The sequence below is a fragment of the Salvelinus fontinalis genome, chromosome 12 (genome assembly GCF_029448725.1).
Source record: "Salvelinus fontinalis isolate EN_2023a chromosome 12, ASM2944872v1, whole genome shotgun sequence".
NCBI classification, from domain to species: Eukaryota; Metazoa; Chordata; class Actinopteri; order Salmoniformes; family Salmonidae; genus Salvelinus; species Salvelinus fontinalis.
The window spans coordinates 25,781,442-25,806,096 of record NC_074676.1 but is presented as its reverse complement, the minus strand read 5'-3'; the positions used below and the strand labels follow the sequence as shown (position 1 = coordinate 25,806,096).

General features: G+C 43.6%; 1 protein-coding gene across 2 annotated transcripts in view; it reads right to left on the bottom strand.

Annotated features, from left to right (window-relative positions):
* LOC129867058 (nuclear receptor ROR-alpha A-like) overlaps positions 1–24,655 on the bottom strand; it is a 288,589-nt gene that overhangs the window by 95,611 nt on the left and 168,323 nt on the right. For both annotated transcript variants that reach the window (XM_055940198.1, XM_055940199.1), the window contains one exon: positions 16,837–16,866. In XM_055940198.1, coding sequence (XP_055796173.1) covers positions 16,837–16,866 — 30 coding nt within the window. The remainder of the gene's footprint in view (positions 1–16,836; positions 16,867–24,655) is intronic.

Below are 24,655 nucleotides of genomic sequence, written 5' to 3'. Positions count from 1 at the left end.
ACATTTTCTGACCAGCTGGGCTGCCGCTAGCGGCACCCCGGGGCTAGACAGGTTAACAAAAATATATTACAGTTGTAAGCATATTGTCACGTCCTGACCATAGTTCTTCTATGTTTTGCTTGTTAAGTGTTGGTCAGGACGTGAGCTGGGTGGGAATTCTATGTTGTGTGTCTAGTTTGTCTGTTTCTGTGTCCAGCCTAATATGGTTCTCAATCAGAGGCAGCTGTCAATAGTTGTCCCTGATTGAGAATCATATATAGGTGGCTTGTTTTGTGTTGGGATTTTGTGGGTGATTGTTCCTGTGTTAGTGTTTGTGCCACACAGGACTGTGACGGTTAGTTCGTTTGTTATTTTGTATAGTGTCTATGTCTAACGTTAGTAGCTTGTGTATTGCACTTTCGTTTGTAGCTTCACGGTCGTTTGTTGTTTTGTATTTGTTTGTCAGTGTCTTGTCTTTGTGTTAATTAAATTAATGGAAAATTACCATGCTGCACATTGGTCCTCCGATCCTTCTCTCCTCTCCTCGTCCGAGGAGGAGGAAGAATATGACGATAGCCGTTACAGAATCACCCAACCAAACTCGGACCAAGCAGCGTGTGTACGGGCAGCAGCAGCAGCGGCTCACTACACAGGAATCCTGGACATGGGAGGAAATTCTGGAGGGAAATGGACACTGGGCTCACATTGGTGAATATCGCCGCGCTCGTGAAGAGATGGAGGCAGCTAGGAGAGCAGAGGAAACCGGAGAGAGGAACCGGCGTTATGAAGGTACGCGGCTAGCACGGAAACCCGAGAAGAAATCCCCAAAATGTCTTGGGGGGGGATAAAGGGTAGTGTGGCGAAGGCAGGTAGGAGACCTGCGCCAACTCCCCGAGCTTACCGTGGAGAGTGGGAGTACGGGCAGACACCGTGTTATGCGGAAGAGCGCACGGTGTCTCCTGTACGTGTGCATAGCCCGGTGTGGGTTATTCCACCTCCCCGCACTGGCCAGGCTAGATTGAGCAAAGTGCCATGAAGCCGGCTCAACATATCTGGCCTCCAGTACGTCTCCTCGGGCCGGTGTACATGGCACCAGCCTTACGTATGGTGTCCCCGGTTCGCCAACACAGCCCAGTGCGGGTTATTCCACCTCCCCGCACTGGACGGGCTACGGGGAGCATTCAACCAGGTAAGGTTGGGCAGGCTCGGTGCTCAAGGGAGCCAGTACGCCTGCACGGTCCGGTATATCCGGCGCCACCTTCCCGCCCCAGCCCAGTATCACCAGTGCAAACACTACGCACCAGGCTTCCAGTGCATCTCCAGAGCCCTGTTCCTCCTCCACGCACTCTCCCTGTGGTGCGTGTCTCCAGCCCAGTACCTCCAGTTCCGGCACCACGCACCAAGCCTCCTGTGCGTCTCCAGGGCCCTGTACGCACTGTTCCTTCTCCCCGCACTCGCCCTGAGGTGCGTGCCCTAGGCCCGGTACCACCAGTGCCGGTACCACGCACCAGGCCTATAGTGCGCCTCGAGAGTCCAGTGTGCCCTGTTCCTGCTCCCCGCACTAGCCTTGAAGTGCGTGTCTCCAGTCCGGTACCACCAGTTCCGGCACCACGCACCAGGCCTACTGTGCGCCTCAGCAGGTCAGAGTCGGTCGTCTGTCCAACGCCGCCTGCACTGCCCGCCTGCCCAGCGCCGTCTGGGCTGCCTGCCTGCCCAGCGCCGTCTGAGCCATCCGTCTGCCCAGCGCCGTCTGAGCCATTCGTCTGCCCAGCGCCGTCTGAGCCATCCGTCTGCCCAGCGCCGTCTGAGCCATCCGTCTGTCCCGAGCCGTCAGAACCGCCCGTCTGTCCCGAGCCGTTAGAGCCGCCCGTCTGTCAGGAGCCGCAAGAGCCGTCCGTCAGTCAGGAGCCGCCAGAGCCGCCAGCCAGTCAGGAGCCGCCAGAGCCGCCAGCCAGTCAGGAGCCGCCAGAGCCGCCAGCCAGTCATGAGCTGCCCTCCAGTCATGAGCTGCCCTCCAGTCATGAGCTGCCCTCCAGTCATGAGCTGCCTTCCAGTCATGAGCTGCCTTCCAGTCATGAGCTGCCCTCCAGTCCGGAGCTGCCCTCCAGTCCGGAGCTGCCCTCCAGTCCGGAGCTGCCCTCCAGTCCGGAGCTGCCACTCAGTCCGGAGCTGCCACTCAGTCCGGAGCTGCCACTCAGTCCGGAGCTGCCACTCAGTCCGGAGCTGCCACTCAGTCCAGAGCTGCCACTCAGTCCAGAGCTGCCTCTCTGTCCGGAGCTGCCCTTCAGTCCGGAGTTGCCCCACTGTCCTGAGCTACCTCTCTGTCCTGAGCTACCTCTCTGTCCTGAGCTACCTCTCTGTCCTGAGCTACCTCTCTGTCCTGAGCTACCTCTCTGTCCTGAGCTACCTCTCTGTCCTGAGCTACCTCTCTGTCCTGAGCTACCTCTCTGTCCTGAGCTACCTCTCTGTCCTGAGCTACCTCTCTGTCCTGTGCTACCTCTCTGTCCTGAGCTACCTCTCTGTCCTGAGCTACCTCTCTGTCCTGAGCTACCTCTCTGTCCTGAGCTACCTCTCTGTCCTGAGCTACCTCTCTGTCCTGAGCTACCTCTCTGTCCTGAGCTACCTCTCTGTCCTGAGCTACCTCCTCTATTTAAGGGGGACCTTTGTGAAGGTTCCTAGACCAGGGTCGGGGGCGAGGGTTGCCACTCAAAGGACGCTAAGGAGGGGGACAAAGACAATGGTGGAGTGGTGGCCTCGTCCACCGCCGGAGCCGCCACCGCGGACAGATGCCCACCCAGACCCTCCCCTTGAGTTTTAGGGGTGCATCCGGAGTCCGCACCCCAGGAGGGGGGTACTGTCACGTCCTGACCATAGTTCTTGTATGTTTTGCTTGTTTAGTGTTGGTCAGGGCGTGAGCTGGGCGGGAATTCTATGTTGTGTGTCTAGTTTGTCTGTTTCTGTGTCCAGCCTAATATGGTTCTCAATCAGAGGCAGCTGTCAATAGTTGTCCCTGATTGAGAATCATATATAGGTGGCTTGTTTTGTGTTGGGATTTTGTGGGTGATTGTTCCTGTGTTAGTGTTTGTGCCACACAGGACTGTGACGGTTAGTTCGTTTGTTATTTTGTATAGTGTCTATGTCTAACGTTAGTAGCTTGTGTATTGCACTTTCGTTTGTAGCTTCACGATCGTTTGTTGTTTTGTATTAGTTTGTCAGTGTCTTGTCTTAGTGTTAATTAAATTAATGGAAAATTACCACGCTGCACATTGGTCCTCCGATCCTTCTCTCCTCTCCTCGTCCGAGGAGGAGGAAGAATATGACGATAGCCGTTACACATATTTGCATTTATAGTACACTATAAATACGATGAATTAATGTAATAGTTTTCTGTTTGTATTTTCCTCTGAGTACTGCTACTATATATATGATGCAGCAGTGTATGAGTGTTGTGTCTGTCACTAGTGACAAGTAGTATCTCACTGTGTAGCACTTTTACTCTGCCCTAGCTAAATAATGTACGTAGGTACTGGATGCACTTCCCACATGAGTGCAACTAACAAATCTCTGCAGAGCTGAATCAAGGCAACGATGTGATGAAACACCTTCAAACAAGCACTGAGCAGGGAATATTGAGCTACACTCTGCCCCAGGCTATTCCACAGCAGTATGCCTGTTGCCAAGCAAAATTAGATAGCAACTGGGACATATTATTCTTCCAAATTGGCATTGTACAGCAGGATTAAGGACTATCAATCTCATGTTCGATTAAACACAAATATTTAAGCTCAGAGTAGCAATAAATAACCCCTCTCAACAGAGGAATAATGGGATCTGATGTGTCATAATAACAAGTTAAGCAGATGTTTCACATGGGGAGGTAGCCTAGCGGTTAAGAGTGTTGTGCCAGCAATCGAAAGGTCATTGGTTTGAATCCCAGAGCCAACTATGTGAAACATCAACAGATGTTTCACATACTTGCAAGGCACTTAACCCTAAATAATATGAATAAAATAAATGGCTGTAGTGCGTACTGGGCTGTACGCACTACCTAGTACATCACTGTGGCCAAGCTTCCTGCCATCCAAGACTTCTCTAGCAGGCGGTGCCAGAGGAAGGCCCTAAAAATTGCCAAAGACTCCAGCCACCGTAGTCTTAGACTGTTCTCTCTGCTACCGCACGGCAAGCGGTACTGGAGCAACAAGTCTAGGTGCAAAAGGCTTCTTAACAGCTTCTACCCCCAAGCCATAAGACTCCTGAACAGCTAATCAAATGGCTACGTGGACTATTTGCATTGTCCACCCCCTCATTTTTACACTGCTGATACTCTCTGTTTATTATCTCTGCATAATCACTTTACTCCTACCTAAAAAAAAAAAAAAACGTTATTTAACCAGGTCGGCTAGTTGAGAACAAGTTCTCATTTACAACTGTGACCTGGCCAAGATAAAGCAAAGCAGTGCGTCACAAACAACAACACAGAGTTACACATGGAATAAACAAACATACAGTCAATTATACAATAGAAAAAGTCCATATACAGTGTGTGCAAATGAGGTAGGATAAGGGAGGTAAGGCAATGAATAGACCATAGTGGCGAAATAATTACAATATGGCAATTAAACACTGGAGTGATAGATATGCAGAAGATGAATGTCCAAGTAGAGCTACTGGGGTGCAAAGGAACAAAATAAATAAAATAAATAACAGTATAGGGATGAGGTAGTTGGATGGGCTATTTACAGATGGGCCATGTACAGGTGCTGTGATCTGTGAGCTGCTCTGACAGCTGGTGCTTAAAGATAGTGAGGGACATACGAGTCTCCAGATTCAGTGATTATTTTGCAATTCGTTCCAGTCATTGGCAGCAGAGAACTGGAAGGAAAGGCGCCAAAGGAGGAATTGGCTTTGGGGGTTGACCAGTGAAATATACCTGCTGGAGCGCGTGCTACGGGTGGGTGCTGCTATGGTGACCAGTGAGCTGAGATAAGGTGGGGCTTTACCTAGCAAAGACTTATAGATGACCTGGAGCCAGTGGGTTTGGCGACGAATATGAAGCGAGGGCCAGCCAACGAGAGCATACAGGTTGCAGTGGTGGGTAGGATTTGGGGCTTTGGTGACAAAACAGATGGCACTGTGATAGACTGCATCCAATTTGCTGAGTAGACTGTTGGAGGCTATTTTGTAAATGACATCGCCGAAGTCGAGGATCGGTAGGATAGTCAGTTTTACAAGGGTATGTTTGGCAGCATGAGTGGCTGCTATGTTGCAAAATAGGAAGCTGACTCTAGATTTAATTTTGGATTGGAGATGCTTAATGTGAGTCTTGAAGAAGTGTTTACAGTCTAACCAGACACCTAGGTATTTGTAGTTGTCCACATATTCTAAGTCAGAACTGTCCAGAGTAGTGATGCTGGACCGGCGGGCAGGTGTGGGCAGTGATCGGTTGAAGAGCATGCATTTAGTTTTACTTGCATTTAAGAGCAGTTTGCCACGGAAGGAGAGTTGTATGGCATTGAAGCCATACAGGTTAGTTAGTCAGGAGGTTAGTTAACACAGTGTCCAAATAAGGGCCAGATGTATACAGAATGGTGTCGTCTGCTTTGAGGTGGATCAAAGAATCACCACCAGCAAGACCGACATCATTGATGTATACAGAGAAGAGAGTCGGCCCGAGAATTGAACCCTGTGGCACCCCCATAGAGACTGCCAGATGTCCGGACAACAGGCCCTCCGATTTGACACACTGAACTCTATCAGAGTACACTAAGAATATTACCTCAATTACCTCGACTAACCTGTGCCCCGGCACAATGACTCTATACCGGTATACCCTGTATATAGCCTCGATACTGTTATTTTATTGTTGCTCTTTAAATATTTGTTATTTTTAAATTTTTTACTTCAGATTGTTTTAGTAAATACTTTCTTACCACTTATTTTTCTAAAAAATGCATTGTTGGATAATGGCTTGTAAGTAAGCATTTCACTCTAAGCTCTACACCTGTTAAAATTAGACGCATGTGATAAATAAAATTTGATTGATTGATTGATAATTGATCCTATAAGTCGCTCTGGATAAGAGTGTCTCTAAAATGGGGAGGTATCCATCACCTAGTCATGTCAAACACACCAGGAGTTGTGGTAAATATACAGTTGAAGTCGGAAGTTCACATACACTTAGGTTGGAACATACTTTGTTGCGAAAAGTGCAAATCAATCCCAGAAAAGCAGCAAAGTACCTTGCGAAGATGCTGGAGGAAACAGGTGCAAAAGTATCTATATCCACAGTAAAACGAGTCCTATATCGACATAACCTGAAAGGCCGCTCAGCAAGGAAGAAGCCACTGCTCCTAAACCGCCATAAAAAAGCCAGACGACGGATTGCAACTGCACATAGGGAAAAAAATTGTACTTTTTGGAGAAATATCCTCTAGTCTGATGAAACAAAAATAGAACTGTTTGGCCATAATTACCATCGTTATGTTTGGAGGAAAAAGGGGGATGCTTGCAAGCCGAAGAACACCACCCAACCGTGAAGCACGGGGGTGGCAGCATCATGTTGTGGGGGTGCTTTGCTGCAGCAGGGGAAATTATGTAGATATATTGAAGCAACATCTCAAGACATCAATCAGGAAGTTAAAGCTTGGTCGCAAATGGGTTTTCCAAACGAACAATGACCCCAAGCATACTTCCAAAGTTGTTGCAAAACAGCTTAAGGACAACAAAGTCAAGGTATTGGAGTGGCCATCACAAAGCTCTGACCTCAACCCTATTTAAAATATGTGGTCAGAACTGAAAAAGCGTGTGCGAGCAAGGAGGCCTACAAACCTGACTCAGTTACACCAGCTCTGTCAGGAGGAATGGGTCAAAATTCACCCAACTTATTGTGGGAAGCTTGTGGAAGGCTACCCGAAACGTTTAACCCAAGTTAAACAATTTAAAGGCAATGCTACCAAATACTAAATGAGTGTATGTAAACTTCTGACCCACTGGGAATGTGATGAAATAAATCATTCTCTCTACTATTATTCTGACATTTCACATTCTTAAAATAAAGTGGTGATCCTAACTGACCAATAACAGGGAATTTTTACTAGGATCAAATGTCAGGAATTGTGAACAACTGAGTTTAAATGTGTATGTAAACTGAAGTGTATGTAAACGTCCAACTTCAGCTGTAGGTGCTAGTAGTAGTAGTACATCTATTTACTGGTAAAATATACCTACCATTTCAAAGGCATTAGCTAAAACTCCAATAGCAAATGGATCTATATTGTGATACAATTACTGATAACACGTGTCATGGTTCCTCCTGGCAACAGAGGGTGGCAGAGACCGCCCTAGAGACTTCTATTGGACTCAGGTGTGTCTTATTATTTCATTATTGTGTTCCTGTTAAAATAGGGGTGTTTTCTGTGGTCCTTTGCAGAAGCTTGAATTATTTACCGTGTGTGTTTGTTTCACGAGTGAGTTTTTTTTTACTTCGTTTTTTGTTTTCCAGTGTACTGTGATCCTGCGGCTCATGTCTATCAGTAAAGTATTATGTTTTTCCTTAACCACTGATTTCTCGTCTGGTCTCATCTCTGCACCTGGGTCCAACCTTACCACTTCACAATAAGCTTCTGCCTCCAACATGGACCCAGCAGAGATCACACATATCAGGAATGTTGTAACCCACCAAGGAGCACTGCTGGGGCGGCAACAAGAATAACTCTCCCAATTACCGGGCGCTTACCAACTTCCTCCAACCACAGTCCCAACCCAGGAGGAGCCAATGCCTAAGTCTCATCACCCAGTGCTACAGGTGTCGCCATAGTTCCTCCGGGGAACCTGCACCGGGAACCCAAGGTCTCAGCCCCAGAGCGGTATGAAGGCCACCCAGGAGGACTCAGTGTTCTCTGGTGTTCGAGCTACAGTCCCCCTCGTTCCACACCGATTGGACCATGATCGCCTACATCATCGCTCTCCTCTAGTGCAAGGACCTGGTGTGTGCAATGGCGGTGTGGGAACAGCAGACACCATCCTGCAACTCCATATTAGCCTTCAATGCTGAACTGCGCCGAGTCTTCGACCACCCAGTCGGTGGACAAGAAGCAGCCAGCCGACTGTTCAACACCAATGGCTGACTTTGCCATTGAGTTCCGCACCATTGAGTTCCACACCCTCGCCACCGAGAGAGGGTGGAAAACGGAGGCCCTGGTCACCGCTTTCCATCAGGGTTTGTCTAACTCCATCAATGATGAACAGGACTCTCGGGAACTGGGAGAGGACCTCGAGTCCCTGATATCGCTGGCAATCAGGATCGACAACCATTGTGACTTCCGTGGTATGGAGTATTGAGACCATACTACGACAAGCACAGACCCGAGAACCTGTCCCAGGCGGAGGTCCCACTAATAGACTTTATGTTCCGAGAACAGCCCGTTCTCGAGTACTACAATGGGGGCACTTATATAAAATAACTGGGCATCCAGGGGTTAATCAGACACTGAAGTTCCTGAGACGGAAATTCTGGTGGCCCAACATGATTGAGGATGTGAGATCCTTTGATGCGGCATCACAAAGCAAGTCATCACGACAGCGACCGGCTGGGTTGCTCCAACCTCTGTCCATCCCCAACCGGCCCTGGTACCACCTGTCTGTAGATTTTAGCACACGGTAACCTCCATCCCAAGGGCTTACCACTATCCTGGTGGTTGTCAATCGTCTCTCCAAGGCAGCCCATTTCATCGCTTTACCCAAGTTGTCCTCAGTAAAGGAGACCGCTGATCTCATGATAACCCATGTCTTTCGACTACACGGACTTCCACAGGACATTGTCTCAGATCATGGGCCCCAGTTTGTCGCACGGTATCTGTAGGCCTTCTGCTCCCTGTTGGGGGCATCGTTGAGTCTCTCATTGGGGTTCCGCCCACTGTCGAATGGGCAAACTGAGCGGGCCAACCAGGAGCTGGAGAAGGTACTCTGGTGTTTCGTCTCCACTCAGGCCAGCAACTGGAGCAAGTTCCTCGTCTGCGTGGAATATGCTCATAACACACTGCTGAACTCAACCACTGGGTTGTCGCTGTTCGAGTGTCAGTTCGGGCCAGTGTACTGTGATCCTGCGGCTACTGTCTATCAGTAAAGTATTATGTTTATCCTTAATCACTGGTTTCTCGTCTCTGGACCTGTGTCCAACCTCACAACACGCTATTTTCCAGACAGTTTTCAGGACTACTGTGTGTGCTGTGATGTCTAAATCATGTGCTTGAGTTGAACAGAGGATCACCGTGTCTGTCTGCGTATCTCTGAGGCGAGCAACTCAATACACAGAGCAGGTAAATAAATGAAGACGCAGGGACGAGGCCATGTTTCTCAATTAGTGGAGGCTGCCTCTTGTCACAATGGAGATAAACACTCTGGAGCGCACTCATTGTATTTATGAGTCTGGGCTGTATAGTCTGTAGTACGCTCCACTCCTCTCCCCTCTCCCCTCTCCCCTCTCCCCTCTCCCCTCTCCCCTCCACCTCTGTTTTATCTGTGATATTGCCTCCCTCTGGAAATTCTATACCCATGCAAGACATACAGTATGTATGGATCTCTAACCTGCTAAAATATGATAGGAACAAAATAGTATTGTCAACAGTGGTATCCAGGCCTACTGTATTTACTGTGACAACAGAGTTATCCAAAGAAAGTTAGACAAATATCCCCGCACAATTAATCTTAAGAAATCAATGGAGTCATCCATATGAATACAGTATACGACAGATTCACTGTAACACTGTTTCAACATTTCATATAAACCACAAACAGAACCCTTTAGGTGTACATTTTCTGTGCATTATTCTGCGTTTGTCATTACAGGAGAGCTGAAGTGAGAGGATTAACCATGGGTAATCAGGAGATCTTCTCTCTGAGAGGAAGAGCAGCATGGTAAGACAAGCTCTCTGGCTGCTATGTCGGTCCTATCAGAGCTGTTAGAGAGCGAGCGGCTTCAGTCTGCTGATGGGAGATTGGAGGTGAGAACGTTAATCTGTCTGTATAATCGGCCAGTCCATCTGATCCACAGGTCTACACCATCTCCCTCAACATGTTTTAACACAAACTAATCATATCACAGGTAGGCATTCTGGAGGGCGTGACAAATTATTGTAGTTGGTGGTGCTCCTTGTAATGTCAAATATTTCATGAATATCACAAAACTGTAAAAACATGCAAAAAAAGATATTTAACACAATGCTATGTGCCTTGATGGCATGACTGTTGACCACTATTTATTTAAATTCCACTTCAACGTCTGCTTTGAGTACCTCAACATTTAGTTGTTTAAATACAGCTGCCAAACAGCCATTTAGGGCCGTTCTGCAGCCCACTTTGCCTTACTGTAGCATTATATAAACACAGTCTATAAAGCTGTCAGGGAAAATGTAAAGAAAAACCATACTTTATTCCTTACTGAGAATTATAGCTTTGTGGTAAGAGTTATATGGCCTGCTGGAGTTGGACCACCCCTAATGGTGGATGGAGTGAGAGGCACAAAATATACCCCCAAAAATGTGCATGCAAATGTTTGCATTTATTTTAAAAAATCCTTGAAGTGAGAATGTGCTCACCTCCCTTCAAAGTTTCGACCAGGCGTACACATCTGCTAGTGGTTGAAATGTTGTATTGCAAGTTGGCAAATAAGTATTTTGTGCAAATGGGGGATATGAGGAAAAGACTATTCATAAAAAACTAAACAGGAAAACATTAACAAGAATACAACCATTTGCTGATGGTGAGATATGTGAAAATCTATGTTTTATTTTTATTCTAAAAAATAAGTTAACATAGGAATCTTTTTCCTATTTATTTTAATTTCATAACCATTGCAGAATATATTTCTCACCTCTGCCCGTGATGGGTTCCTATTCCCGAAGGAGCCATCTCTCATTTAATTGGGCCTAGTAAATTGATAGTCTATGTATTTCAAGTTTTGCAATATTATAGGCAGTGTGGTTTATAATACCGGTATACAGTCAAATTTAACTTCTTTCAGCTAGGGAGCAGAATTTTTATGCTTGGAAAAATAACGTTCCCAAGGTAAACGGACTATTTCTCAGGTCAAGATGCTAGAATATGCATATAATTGACAGATTAGGATAGAAAACACTCTAAAGTTTCCAAAACTGTCAAAATATTGAGTGAGTGAATATATTGTGAGTATAACATAACTGATTTTGCAGGCGAAAACCTGAGGAACTCCAACCCGGAAGTGCCTTTTATTTGGAAAAATCCCTGTTCCGTTGCCTTCCCCTCCTCCATTTAAAGGGGTATCAACCAGATTCCTTTTCCAATGGCTTCCTCAGGCTGTGACCAGGCTATAGACATAGTTTCAAGCTTTTATATTGAAAAATGAGCGAGATTTTTCAAAACGCGTCAGGTGTCCTTTGATTAGTTCCTGCACAGGAGAGATGTAGCTCGACATTTTCTTTCTCTGTAGTATTGAATAGTTTACCGTCCGGTTGAAATATGATCGATTATGTATGTTAAACACAACCTGAGGATCGATTCTAAAAAAACCTTTGACATGTTTCTACGAACATTACGGATACTTTTTGGAATTTTCGTCTGCCCTTCAGGACCGGAACGCGCCTGTGGTTTTCTGAACATAACGCGCAAACCAAATGGCGGTTTTTGGTTATAAAACTCATCTTTATCGAACAAAAATAACATTTATTGTGTAACTGGGAGTCTCGTGAGTGCAAACATCCAAATATTATCAAAGGTAAGCGATTCATTTTATTGTTTTTCTGACTTTCGTGACCAAGCTAATTTAAGGCTAGCTGTTCTTGTCTAGTGATTGATAAACTCACAAATGCTTGGATTGCTTTCGCTGTAAAGCATATTTTCGAAATCTGACACGATAGGTGGATTAACAACAAGCTAAGCTGTGTTTTGGTATATTTCACTTGTGATTTCATGATTATAATATTTTTTGTATTATTTTTGAATTTGGCGCTCTGCAATTCAGCGCTTGTTTACGAAAATGATCCCGCTAGAGGGATCCGTGCGTCAAGAAGTTAACAACAGATGTTTTACATTGAAGTTACATTTTTATTGCCACGTGTACAGTGGAATGCCTTGTTTGTTCTCTCCCAACATTGCAGTAATGAATACCAGTAAAAAAACAAAACTTTTTTAAAGTAAAGTAGAACAAAACTAACGACTGTAAGTAGGCCTACTGTAATGTTAAAGAATTTGCGTGCAATCCATCATATTTAGGTTGGGGGAAAAGTCGATGCAAAACATTGTTGAATTCAAACATTCTGCTGACAGGTCCACGACAATTTGCCATTGTTTTCTCTTTCAGAAACTGACAGTCTTTTCCAGATACAGCATAAATTACTGCTTACAGATGAAAACACTATGCCAACACAGTTAATAGACCGGAAGCTTATGTAAAATATTTGACAGTATGGGTAGGCTACAGTATTGCTGTGCGATAGGAGTGTGACATTGCCAATTTAATCTCAGATCCTATAGTCTACCATGGCAGGACATATAAACCCAATAATCTATTGATAAACTAAATATAACAAATCGTAGTTTACATGCCAATAGTTCCAAATGATACAACAAATAAAGGGCGTTACTGTCACAATAAAAGGTGATTAGAAGTATTTTACAGACAGCGTTTAAATGCTCGTTCATGCACACACAATTCTACGACAGGTCCGACTTATAACAGAACATGCGTATGTATGGCATGCGCCAAGTTCATAAATCTCAATATTTTTATATGTTTGCAGATTTGTCAGAAATGGCACACGCAGAAATGTAGTGTGAAATATACACAACGGTTATATACTCTCATTCTCTATCACAGTCTGAAGAAGCCATGATGGTCTGCAGCACAATAAATGAAGTGTCTATTATCATCCAGAATATTTCACCTTCATAGGGCAGAGCACCCAGACATATAGGAGAGAGGAGATAGCATCTGCCAGGGAACAGATGCCCCTGTAATTTATATTGATGAGGGGACTGGCTGGTGTGGCTGCGTAGTAGGGAACTTCCAGGGGTTTGATCACTCAGGCAGGGAGAGGGGAGAGATAAGACAGAGGGATTGGCTCGGTCTCTGGGATCTCTGGGCTGGACAGGCTCTCTGGGCTGGATGGGGAGGGAGCTTTCTCCCGGAGTATACTCAGCTCAGACACTCAGCACTGGCCAGCATGGCACTGCAGGAGCCACTATGGGAGAGCCCTGTCTGACTGACAGACTGAATGACTGACAGACTGACTGAAGTGATGGTAGTCAGTGTGTAGTTGTAATTCGAGAGACATAAATAGTGCTGTATGTAGCCAGCCTTAAACCACCATTTTGGGTGGGGCTATATCCACCTTATAACTTTAGTCTAGCCTGACGTACTAGAGCTCCCCTCCTAATCCACCAGATCTTCCCTCAGTCTCTGACCATTAACTGGCCTTTGAACCTTTCCCTGTGCATACACATCCTTTGACTCGGGACTATCGCCTCTTCCTGTTTGCCCGGCACATCAATCATTGACTTGTAAAAGCACTTTACTATGATTTCTTGACACAGATCACATTTGAATATTTTTCATTGAAAAGAAAGTATGCAGTCCAGCCTCTGCCCAGGACTTTGAATCCAGACTCCTAAATGATGCTCTTTGATTTGAGACCCCTTCCGGTGTAGAGGTGCTTAGCTCTGGTCTAATTAAGACAGCAGTTGGGTATCGGATAAAGGGTCAAAGGACTTTGTATTACCTTACAGAGGAGGGGAGGCCGAAAATCAAACACGCACACTTCAAACAACTCACTTCATCCATCCCTCTAGACGGGCAAATACCTTAACACAATCATCTACTTGACCTTAACATTATTTTCAGAGACAGTTTACGTGGCTGCTTCAGTCAAGGTAAGGCTAGAGGGCTGACTAGTGCAGACCGAGGACCATTTCCTCTGCTGTGCTCTGATGTTCAAAACAGGTTTTTAGGAGTGTTTTAAAGGGAGTGATCTAAGCCTGCTCTCCCAGTCTGAGATAGTCAGACCACACTTACAGAAAAGCCCTCTGGTCTTCCCTCTCCATAAGTTTCATCATGATGATCAGACTGAAAAAACAGCCTTCAGGGCTTGTCTCTCCCATTCATACACACATAGACAGAGACGCATGTGTACACAGAAGCCCATGCACCCACGCACACACACGTACATTTTTCTATGTAAATATTGTGTGGCTTCAGTTTAGAGAGACAGAGAATCTCTGAGATGGCTTACTGTTGGAGTTTACATAGCATTCATAACACCATGCTTTGTCACAAACCGTCTCTCTGAATTTCTCTGACAGCATCTCTTTTTTCAGAAATACACAGTGCTTGTAGGTAACCCAGCCTCTAAAGGTTACACACTAAAAACAAATTGCTCTATAGAGGGCAAAATAAGGGTTATGTGGCTTGCAACCATAACTCTTTTTGGTGCTATATGGAAACTTTTTGGAAAGTTCTATAAAGAACCATGCTCAGAAGGTTCTAAATGTAACCTATAGAGTTCTATAAAGAATGTTATCCTAAAGTTTTATAAAGAACCATTAAAAAGGTTCTATATACAAAAGTATGTGGCCATCCCTTCAAATTAGTGGATTCGGCTGTATCAGCCACACCCGTTGCTGACAGGTGTATAAAATCGAGTACACAATCATGCAATCTCCATAGACAAACATTGGCAGTAGAATGGCCTTACTGAGGAGTGACTTTCAATGTTGCACTGTCACAGGATGCCACCTTTCCAACAAGTCAGTTCGTCAAATGTCTGCCCTGCTAGAGCTGCCCCGGTCAACTGTAAGTGCTGTTATTGTGAAGTAAAAATATCTAGGAGTAACACATAGTGTGTAGCACATAGTATGTAAAAAATGTCTGTCCTCAGTTGCAACACTCACTACCGAGTTACAAAATTGCCTCTGGAAGCAACGCCAGCACAATAACTGTTCATTTGGAGCTTTATGAAATGGGTTTCTATGGCTGAGCAGCCGCACACAAGCCTAAGATCACCATGCACAATGCCAAGCGACGCCTGGAGTGGTGTAAAGCTCGCCGCCATTGGACTCTGGAGCAGTGGAAATGCGTTCTCCGAAGTGTTGAATTAACGCTTCACCATCTGGCAAATCTGAGTTTGGCGGGTGCCAGGAGAACGCTAAGTGCCTGAATGCATAGTGCCAACTGTAGAGTTTGGTGGAGGAAGAATAATGAATTGGGGCTGTTTTTCATGGTTCCAGCTAGGCCCATTAGTTCTAGTGAAGGGAAATCTTAAGGCTACAGCATACAATGACATTCTAGACGATTCTGTGCTTCCAACTTTGTGGCAGCATTTTGGGAAAGGCCCTTTCCTGTTTCAGCCTGACAATGCCACCGTGCACAAAGTGAGGTCCATACAGAAATGGTTTGTCGAGATCAGTGTGGAAGAACTTGACTGGCCTGCACAGAGCCCTGACCTTAACCCCATCAAACACCTTTGGGATGAATTCGAACACCGACTGCGAGCCAGTCTTAATCGCCCAACATCAGTGCCCGACCTCACTATGGACTTGTGGCTGAATGGAAACAAGTCCCCGCAGCAATGTTCCACCATCTAGTGGAAAGGCTTCCCGGAAGAGTGGAGGCTGTTATATCAGAAAAGGGGGGCCATCTTATTATTAATGCCAATGATTTTGGAATGAGAGGTTCGACGAGCAGGGGTCCACATACTTTTGGTCATGTAGTGTAGCACCAACAAAGTGGTTACAACCCTTTTTGGGGCTATATTGTTAAGGTTCTTTATAGAAACGATATGACGATTTAGTTCTACAAAGAACCTTTCACAATCTCAAATGTTCTTTGTAGAATGATTCTATTTTTTGAAATTCTGATTTAATAGCCATGTTAAAATATCATAGGTTTTATTATTGTGTTTATTAACAAGTTGAATCAGGTTTGATGGCTCTAGAACAGATGGGGATCCCTGAGGAGAGAATTAAGAACTACTGATTTAGTCAACCGTTCTAAATTGACACAAGGCCATATGTGAGTCTTTTATGAGACAACTTCACTGGTCATAGTCATATATATATATATAATGTGTAGTAGCATAACACAACAGATTAGTTAAACTGGAATGACACTCTCACTCACAGTTGTACAAAAAGAGCTGTGAGCAAACCACGCCCTAACATATTTGAATGACTCTCCGCCCCTACATTTTAATTATTGCCAAAAGAGGAAAGAACCCATTTTTGAATTGCAAAGAACTATTGAAGGGCTTAAAGGGTTCTTTGGGTCACTATGGTTCCACATAAAACAATCACCCTTCTCAAAGAACCCTTGACGAACCCTCATCTTTGTTTTTTCAGTTGCAAGCATTGCAGAGAACAAAGAGGAGCTTCAGCAAACTGTCTGGCTGGGATATCAGAGCATGATTTCAGACAGTCATATGACTGCATATAATTTCAATTTCCTCTCTAGCGTTATTAAAATATTCTCTCCAGTTCTACACACAGATAGGGAATAATGAAGAATAGCAATAATGAAAAAAGGTTGAGTTGAGAAAATGTGAAAGTATAAGGTTATGTTGCTATTGGAGGTCAATGTGTGATATGAGAACGGTATTCCCAGTACACACAGTAGGCCTACTATAGTAACAGTAGTAGTACAAAACACAACATTCATTTAATCTTCTTTTCATCCTAAGTGATTTTAAAATGTGGTTTTATAAAAGTCGGCGAGTTATGTTGTTGTATTCAATTATAATCATGCAATAATGTAGGCTAATGTACATATTATTATGCGTTTTGGTATTCATTTTAAACAAGTTGAATACATGTTTTCAAATGGTTTGTACTCACAGGTATGTGTCTTCTTTGTTACTGAAATACCTGAAAAACACAGAGAAACAGATTTATTAAAACTTCCATTAAATCTGTAAATTAAGGACAGTCATACAACATCTCCAGGCCTAACTTAACCCCTTTGCGCACCATGGCTGTGTTGCTATGTGACTGGGCTGCTGTGGCCCTGTAGTGCTCCTGTCTGTCTCTCGGCTAGATCACAGAGGTCACAGAGGACCCATGTAGGCTCAGCGCAGTGGTGTGACTGGCTCTAGGACTGAAAAACCCATAGGAACAACCCTGGCAAGGTGGCTTCAAACCCACAGACAACAGCATCCAGATAGCGAAAATTCATACAAAAACAAACCAAGTCCGGAATACAAATCTGCACAAACACGGTAATGCCCCCACGTGTGGCCTCACAAGGCCTATAGTCTGTACATGAGTAATTATTTTCCCCAGAGCGAGAAACGGCAGCGCTGTAATCTCACTGTGAGTCAGACCTGTGTTCTGAGGGTGAGGCGGAGCAGGAGCGGGACTGGCAGTCCTCAGCTTTCCCCCCTTCGGGTGACAACTCATCTGATGAGCCTCCCTGGTCTAATGCCCTGGGAGCCCGACGCGGGCCATCGCACAGCCAACCATGGGCTCCAGTGGGTCCGGATGCTCATGCTTTGCAGGGTGAGAGCACACTAATAGATCCCACATGTCATGCGGAAGCAATGGCACATTTTTCTACAGCTTGCAGCTGAAACTCAGGGGATGACGGGCTGACATGATTCAGTAATTCTCGTTGGGGGAAAAAAGAGAGACTGGCCGGAGATAACAATGTTTCAGACATGTTTGAGGGGAAAGACCAACGAGGGGGGAAACAAATAAGCCTGTCAGCTTTCTGTACACAGAAACACATCTGATATCAGGTCCAAGGAGCAGAGAGAGGGGAAACTGTAGTGGGGTGAGATGATGACCTTGTTGGACTGTGATAGAGACAGTGTCACACGCATTGAACCTAAAACGGTTCTACAGCTGTCCACATAGGAGAACCATTTGAAGAACCCTTTTGGGTTCCAGGTAAAATCCTTTCCATAGAGGGTTCTACATGGAACCCAAAAGAGTTCTACCTGGAACCAAAAAGGGTTCTACCTGGAACCAAAAAGGGTTATCCTATGGGGACAGCTGAAGTGCCCTTTTGGAACCCTTTTTTCTAAGAGTGCAGGACTAACTAGCGTGGGATCATTGCGTGTGGTCAGTCACGATTCATGGTGTTGTCTAGAGAAATAACCATGTTTTACCATTTCAAAAAGCAAAGTACAGGAGACTCCATTTGGTTCCCTCCACCCTCAAGGCTGAAAGTGATTAAAACTGGACCTGACGTTGTGAATGTTTATTTATTTTATTTCACCTTTATTTAAGCAGGTAGGCTAGCTGAGAACAAGTTCTCATTTGCAACTGCGACCTGGCCAAGATAAAGCATAGCAATTCGACACATACAACAACACAGTTACACATGGAATAAACAAAACATACAGTCAATAATACAGTAGAAAAATAAGTCCATATACAATGTGAGCAAATGAGGTGAGATAAGGGTGGTAAAGGCAAAAAAAAGGCCATGGTGGCGAAGTAAATACAATATAGCAAGTAAAACACTGGAATGGTAGATTTGCAGTGGAAGAATGTGCAAAGTAGAAATAGAAATAATGGGGTGCAAAGGAGCAAAATAAATAAAATGAATACAGTATGTGAAGCAGTAGTTGTTTGGGCTAAATTATAGATGAGCTATGTACAGGTGCAGTAATCTGTGAGCTGCTCTGACAGCTGGTGCTTAAAGCTAGTGAGGGAGATAAGTGTTTCCAGTTTCAGAGATTTTTGTAGTTCGTTCCAATCATTGGCAGCAGAGAACTGGAAGGAAAGACGACCAAAGGAGGAATTGGCTTTGGGGGTGACCAGTGAGATATACCTGCTGGAGCGCGTGCTACGAGTGGGTGCTGCTATGGTGACCAGTGAGCTGAGATAAGGCGGGGCTTTACCTAGCAGAGACTTGTAGATAACCTGTAGCCAGTGGGTTTTGCGACGAGTATGAAGCGTGGGCCAAACAACGAGAGCGTACAGGTCGCAATAGTGGGTAGTGTATGGGGCTTTGGTGACAAAACGGATGGCACTGTGATAGACTGCATACAGTTTGTTGAGTAGAGTGTCGGAGGCTATTTTATAGATGACATCACCATAGTCAAGGATCGGTAGGATGGTCAGTTTTACGAGGGTATGTTTGGCAGCATGAGTGAAGGAGGCTTTGTTGCGATATAGGATCCCGATTCTAGATTTAATTTGGGATTGGAGATGCTTAATGTGAGTCTGGAAGGAGAGTTTACAGTCTAACCAGACACCTAGGTATTTGTAGTTGTCCACGTATTCTAAGTCAGAACCGTCCAGAGTAGTGATGCTGGACGGGCGAGCAGGTGCGGGCAGTGATCGGTTGGATAGCATGCATTTAGTTTTACTTGAGTTTAAGAGCAGTTGGAGGCCACGGAAGGAGAGTTGTATGACATTGAAGCTCGTCTGGAGGTTAGTTAACACAGTGTCCAACGAAAGGCCAGAAGTATACAGAATGGTGTTGTCTGCGTATGTATGTAATGTAATTTAATTAGTTTCTATTGTCATATTTGGATTATTTCAATAGCTCTTAACGAGCTGAGCAGTTTGACGTGTTGTTGTGTAATGGAATTTCCTTATAGGAGTGACCAGGACAAATCTGTCTGTTAGGCTGTCCGCTTATCACGATACTTAGGTGCTAATAAGATATATATTGCAAATCTCATGATTCTCAAGATTCTACTGTATATGTATTGTGATTTTATTGCGATTCAATTTTCCAAGCATATTGCTCACCGTATGTTTGCTGCAGAGGGACAAGAGAGAGCTGTGATGATCTCATGATCAGTCATGGAAATAATAGTGCTGAGAACAAATTGTCTCCCTATTTAAAAGGATGATGAAGAACAAGCTATGAAGGAACAATACTTGAGTTTTGGTGCAGGTACAGCCAACTGCGCAAAAATAATATTGCGATATATCGTCAAAAATAATATTCCGATATGTAACTATATCCATTTTTTTCCCACCACTTCTTATCAGATGGGAAAATGTCTGTGTCCTGTTGTTTCATAAACATTTAGGAATGTGGTAATGTGGTAATTAGTATCTGGGTGTGATGTCCTTTCTTTTGTTTTCGCAAAAAAACTGCAAATTAATGTTAATTTAGGTTGGGGGGTGAGTTTCCGTTTTTTCATGTATAAAATGTCTGAGTGTCCTTTGGTTCATCAATATCTTGTCTGCAAACTCCAGTGTAAAAACACTTTCTCTCTAAGAGATGATTCTGAACTGAAGATACGTGTAACCACTTATTTGTGATAGAAATTGACTCCGTCTTATTTTGTAATGTATTCCATGAACACTCCTATTTTGGAAGTGTTAATTCATTCGTGACTAAAAAATCTATTAATTGATTCGAGTAAATGCATTCCTTATTTATAAAGTAACTATTTGTTTGACTACATGTTCATAATGTTATATTTGTAAATCCTAAATTGTACAGTTATTTACACTACACATAGCAAGCATATGCTTGTGTTTTAACTTCACATCTCTGAGCTAAACTTGACTGAATTAATTAATACTGGAACTTGGATTGCTCAGATTAGCTTTTAGTATCCAGACATCAATAATTGCCTTACTGTCATCTTAAGTGTAATTATAAATAATAGGAATGGTGAAGCAATACTATATCTTGCTAGACCCACAAGAGACACTTCAGGCCTATTGCATTTATTCACATGGAGTCAGATTGATAAATGTAGTTTATTATTCGACATAATTTTAACTCAACTACAAAACAGCCACCTACGGGCCAGGGCTCTGTGATCAGGCTCACGGCCAGACACTGTCTGTCCAACTGTGACATTATGCAAGGATAAAAAACGGTAATCCTTCTTCAATATCTCAATCAAATAACAGGGTATTCAGTGTGGCAGTCAGTGTTAGCCTCATAGGCCATAGGGGAGTGGTGGAGTCAATGTGCTGTGTTAATGGATGTGTTGGGCAGAAAAAACTAAGAGGACTTAGAACTCTAAGACCATGTAAGGAACCTCTCTGGTTTCATGTTGTGGAAATAGAGTATCAGGAGTGCATATCAAAATGGGAGCTATTTATTGGCTTCTCTTCAGATCTTATAAACTGTATTATAGACACATAAAACAGACATTCTGACATTGGTGCAATCAGGCTCTGGTTATTGTTAGATATATGATTCTAAGGCATGAGTTGTACTCCAGACATTTTACTGAAGACGCACAACACAATTGGTAGAAAAAAGCAGGGCTAATTCCTATTCTGCCCAATATGTCACACTATTAAATCAGCTTGCTGTTCCACAGAACTTGGAACTATAGTACCAGTCAAAAGTATGGACACACCTACTCATTCCATGGTTTTTCTTTATTTTTACTTTTTCAACAGCAACAAAAAAAGTGTTAAACAAACCAAAATGTATTTTATATTTGAGATTCTTCAAAGTAGCCTTGATGACAACTTTGCAAACTCTTGGCATTATCTCAAACAGCTTCATGAGGTAGGCACCTGGAATGCATTTCAATTAACAGGTGTGCATTCTTAAAAGTTAATTTGTGGAATTTCTTTCCTTCTTAATGCATTTGAGACAATCAGTTATGTTGTGACAAGGTAGGGGTGGTATACAGAAGATAGTCCTATTTGGTAAAATACCAAGTCCATATTATGGCAAGAACAGCTCAAATAAGCAAAGAGGAACTACAGTCCATTGTTACTTTAAGACATGAATGTCAGTCAACCCGGAACATTTCAAGTTTCTTCAAGTGCAGTCGTAAAAACCATCCAGCGCTATGATGAAACTGGCACTCATGAGGATCGCCACAAGAAAGGAAGACCCAGAGTTACCTCTGCTGCAGAGGATAAATTCACTAGAGTTAACTTCTTGACACTAGGCGGCGCCATTTCGACTTTGTAATAATTCGTTCCCAAATTAAACTGCCTCGTACTCAATTCTTGCTCGTACAATATGCATATTATTATTACTATTGGATAGAAAACACTCTCTAGTTTCTAAAACCGTTTGAATTATTTCTCTGAGTGAAACAGAACTCATTATGCAGCACATTTCCTGTCAGGGAGTGAGATTTCAGAAATCGAGGTCCCTGTTCTGAGGTCGGTTTATAAGTCCCCATGTAAGTCATCGGGCTACATGCACTGCATACACCTTCCTCTAGATGTCAGTAAGCGGGGAGAACTTGAATGGAGTGGATTGCGCAATCTGGGCCACTATAAATCATCATGGAACGGAAGTACCTATTCTTTTCAACTGGGCATCTGGCGCAAGAAGAAATCACAATGGCGTCCTGCAAACGCTTTCGTTTTAGTAGTTCTATATCTCCGGTCATGTTTTTATTCGTTATAGGTGTTAAAGACATCATAAGGTAGTTAATTTAAACCGACTTATAGCAGTTTATTGCGATTTTCCTGGATTTCTTTGTGACGCGCTTTCACTAGTTGGGCACCTCTCCAGTGGGTGGCTGTCGTTAGCTGCTATTTAGCAATGAGAAGAGGACATCTTTCAACCAAAAGACGATTGTTCTGGAGAAAGGACACCTTGCCCAAGATTCTGATGGAAGCTCGGCAAATAGTAAGCAATCTTTATGTTGTTAATTCGTATTTATGTTGACAAATGTCAAATAATAATTCCGCCATGAGACCGGTGCGGTCTCGCTTTAGCGCACGCTGTATGCTTGAAGTAACGTTAATTTTAAAAATGTAACCCAGCGATTGCATTAAGAACTAATTTGTCTTTCAATTGCTGTCCAACCTGTATTTTTTTTTGTCAAGTTTATGAATAGTTTTCGATTAGAATAGGTGCCTCTCCAAGATGGCGCTGGACAGATTTCTTGAAGTTTTTGCCACTAATCACATTGTATAACCACGAGATGTGCCGCTAAATATGCACATTTTCGAACAAACTCTATATGCATTGTGTAATATGATGTTATAGGACTGTCATCTGAAGAATTCTGAGAAAGTTAGTGAAAAAATTTATATATTTTGGTGGTTTATACGTTATCGCTATTTTTGCCTTGAATCAATGCTGTTGTGATGTTTGCTATTGTGGTAAGCTAATATAACGCTATATTGTGTTTTCGCTGTAAAACACTTAGAAAATCTGAAATATTGTCTGGATTCACAAGATCTGTGTCTTTCATCTGCTGTACGCTGTGTATTTTTAAGAAATGTTTTATGATGAGTAATTAGCTAATACACAAAGGTCTCTGTAGTTATTCTAGTCGCTTTGGTGAGAGTTGTGATGGTGGCTGCAATGGTAAACTCTGATTTATACCTGAAATATGCACATTTTTCTAACAAAACATATGCTATACAATAAATATGTTATCAGACTGTCATCTGATGAAGTTGTTTCTTGGTTAGTGGCTATTTATATCTTTATTTGGTCGAATTTGTGATAGCTACTGATGGAGTAAAAAAATGGTTAAGTAAAGAAGTGGTGTCTTTTGCTAACGTGGTTAGCTAATAGATTTACATATTGTGTCTTCCCTGTAAAACATTTTAAAAATCAGAAATGATGTCTTGATTCACAAGATGTGTATCTTTCATTTGGTGTCTTGGACTTGTGATTTCATGAACATTTTATTATATGATATCCCTGTGGCTTTAGGCTAGGCTGTGCTAGTCAGCTTTTTTGATGGGGGTGCTCCCGGATCCGGGTTTGTGAGGCGTTAGAGGTTAACTGCAACTCAGATTTCTGCCCAAATAAATGCTTCACAGAGTTCAAGTTACAGACACATGTTCTGAGGAGACTGCGTGAATCAGGCCTTCATGGTCGAATTTCTGCAAAGAAACCACTACTAAAGGACACCAATAGGAATAAGAGACTTGATTGGGCAAAAAGAAACACAAGCAATGGACATTAGACCGTTGGAAATCTGTCCTTTGGTCCGATGAGTCCAAATTTGAGATTTTTGGTTCCAACCGCCGTGTCTTTGTGAGATGCAGAGTAGGTGAACGGATGATCTCAGCAAGTGTGGTTCCCACTGTGAAGCATGGAGGAGTAGGTGTGATTGTGTGGGGGTGCTCTCCTGGTGACAATGTCTGTGATTTATTTAGAATTCAAGGACACTTAACCAGCATGGCAACCACAGCATTCTGCAGCCATTCGCCATTCCATCTGGTTTGCGTTTAGTGGGACTATTATTTGTTTTTAAACAGGACAATGATCCAACACACCTCCAGTCTATGTAAGGGTTATTTGACCAAGAAGGAGAGTGATGGAGTGCTGCATCAGATGACCTGGCCTCCACAATCACCCGACCTCAAATCAATTGAGATGGTTTGGGATCAGTTGAACCGCACAGTGAAGGAAAAGCAGCCGACAATTGCTCAGCATGTGTGAACTCCTTCAAGACTGTTGGAAAAGCATTCCTTGTGGAGCTGGTTGAGAGAATGCCAAGAGTGTGCAAAGCTGCCATCAAGACAAAGGGTGGCTACTTTGAAGAATCTAAAATCTAAAATATATTTTGGTTACCACATGATTCCATATCTGTTAATTCATAGTGTCTTCACTATTATCATACAATATAGAAAATAAAGAAAAACCCTTGAATGAGTAGGTAAGTCCAAACTTTTGACTGGTACTGTATATCTCAACATGTTGTTTCCTGCAGAAAAGGCAATGGATGAGAAAAAAAACTAAAGAATGAACATGGTGTACCCACTGATAAGGGAATATAATAGTGATGCTCCA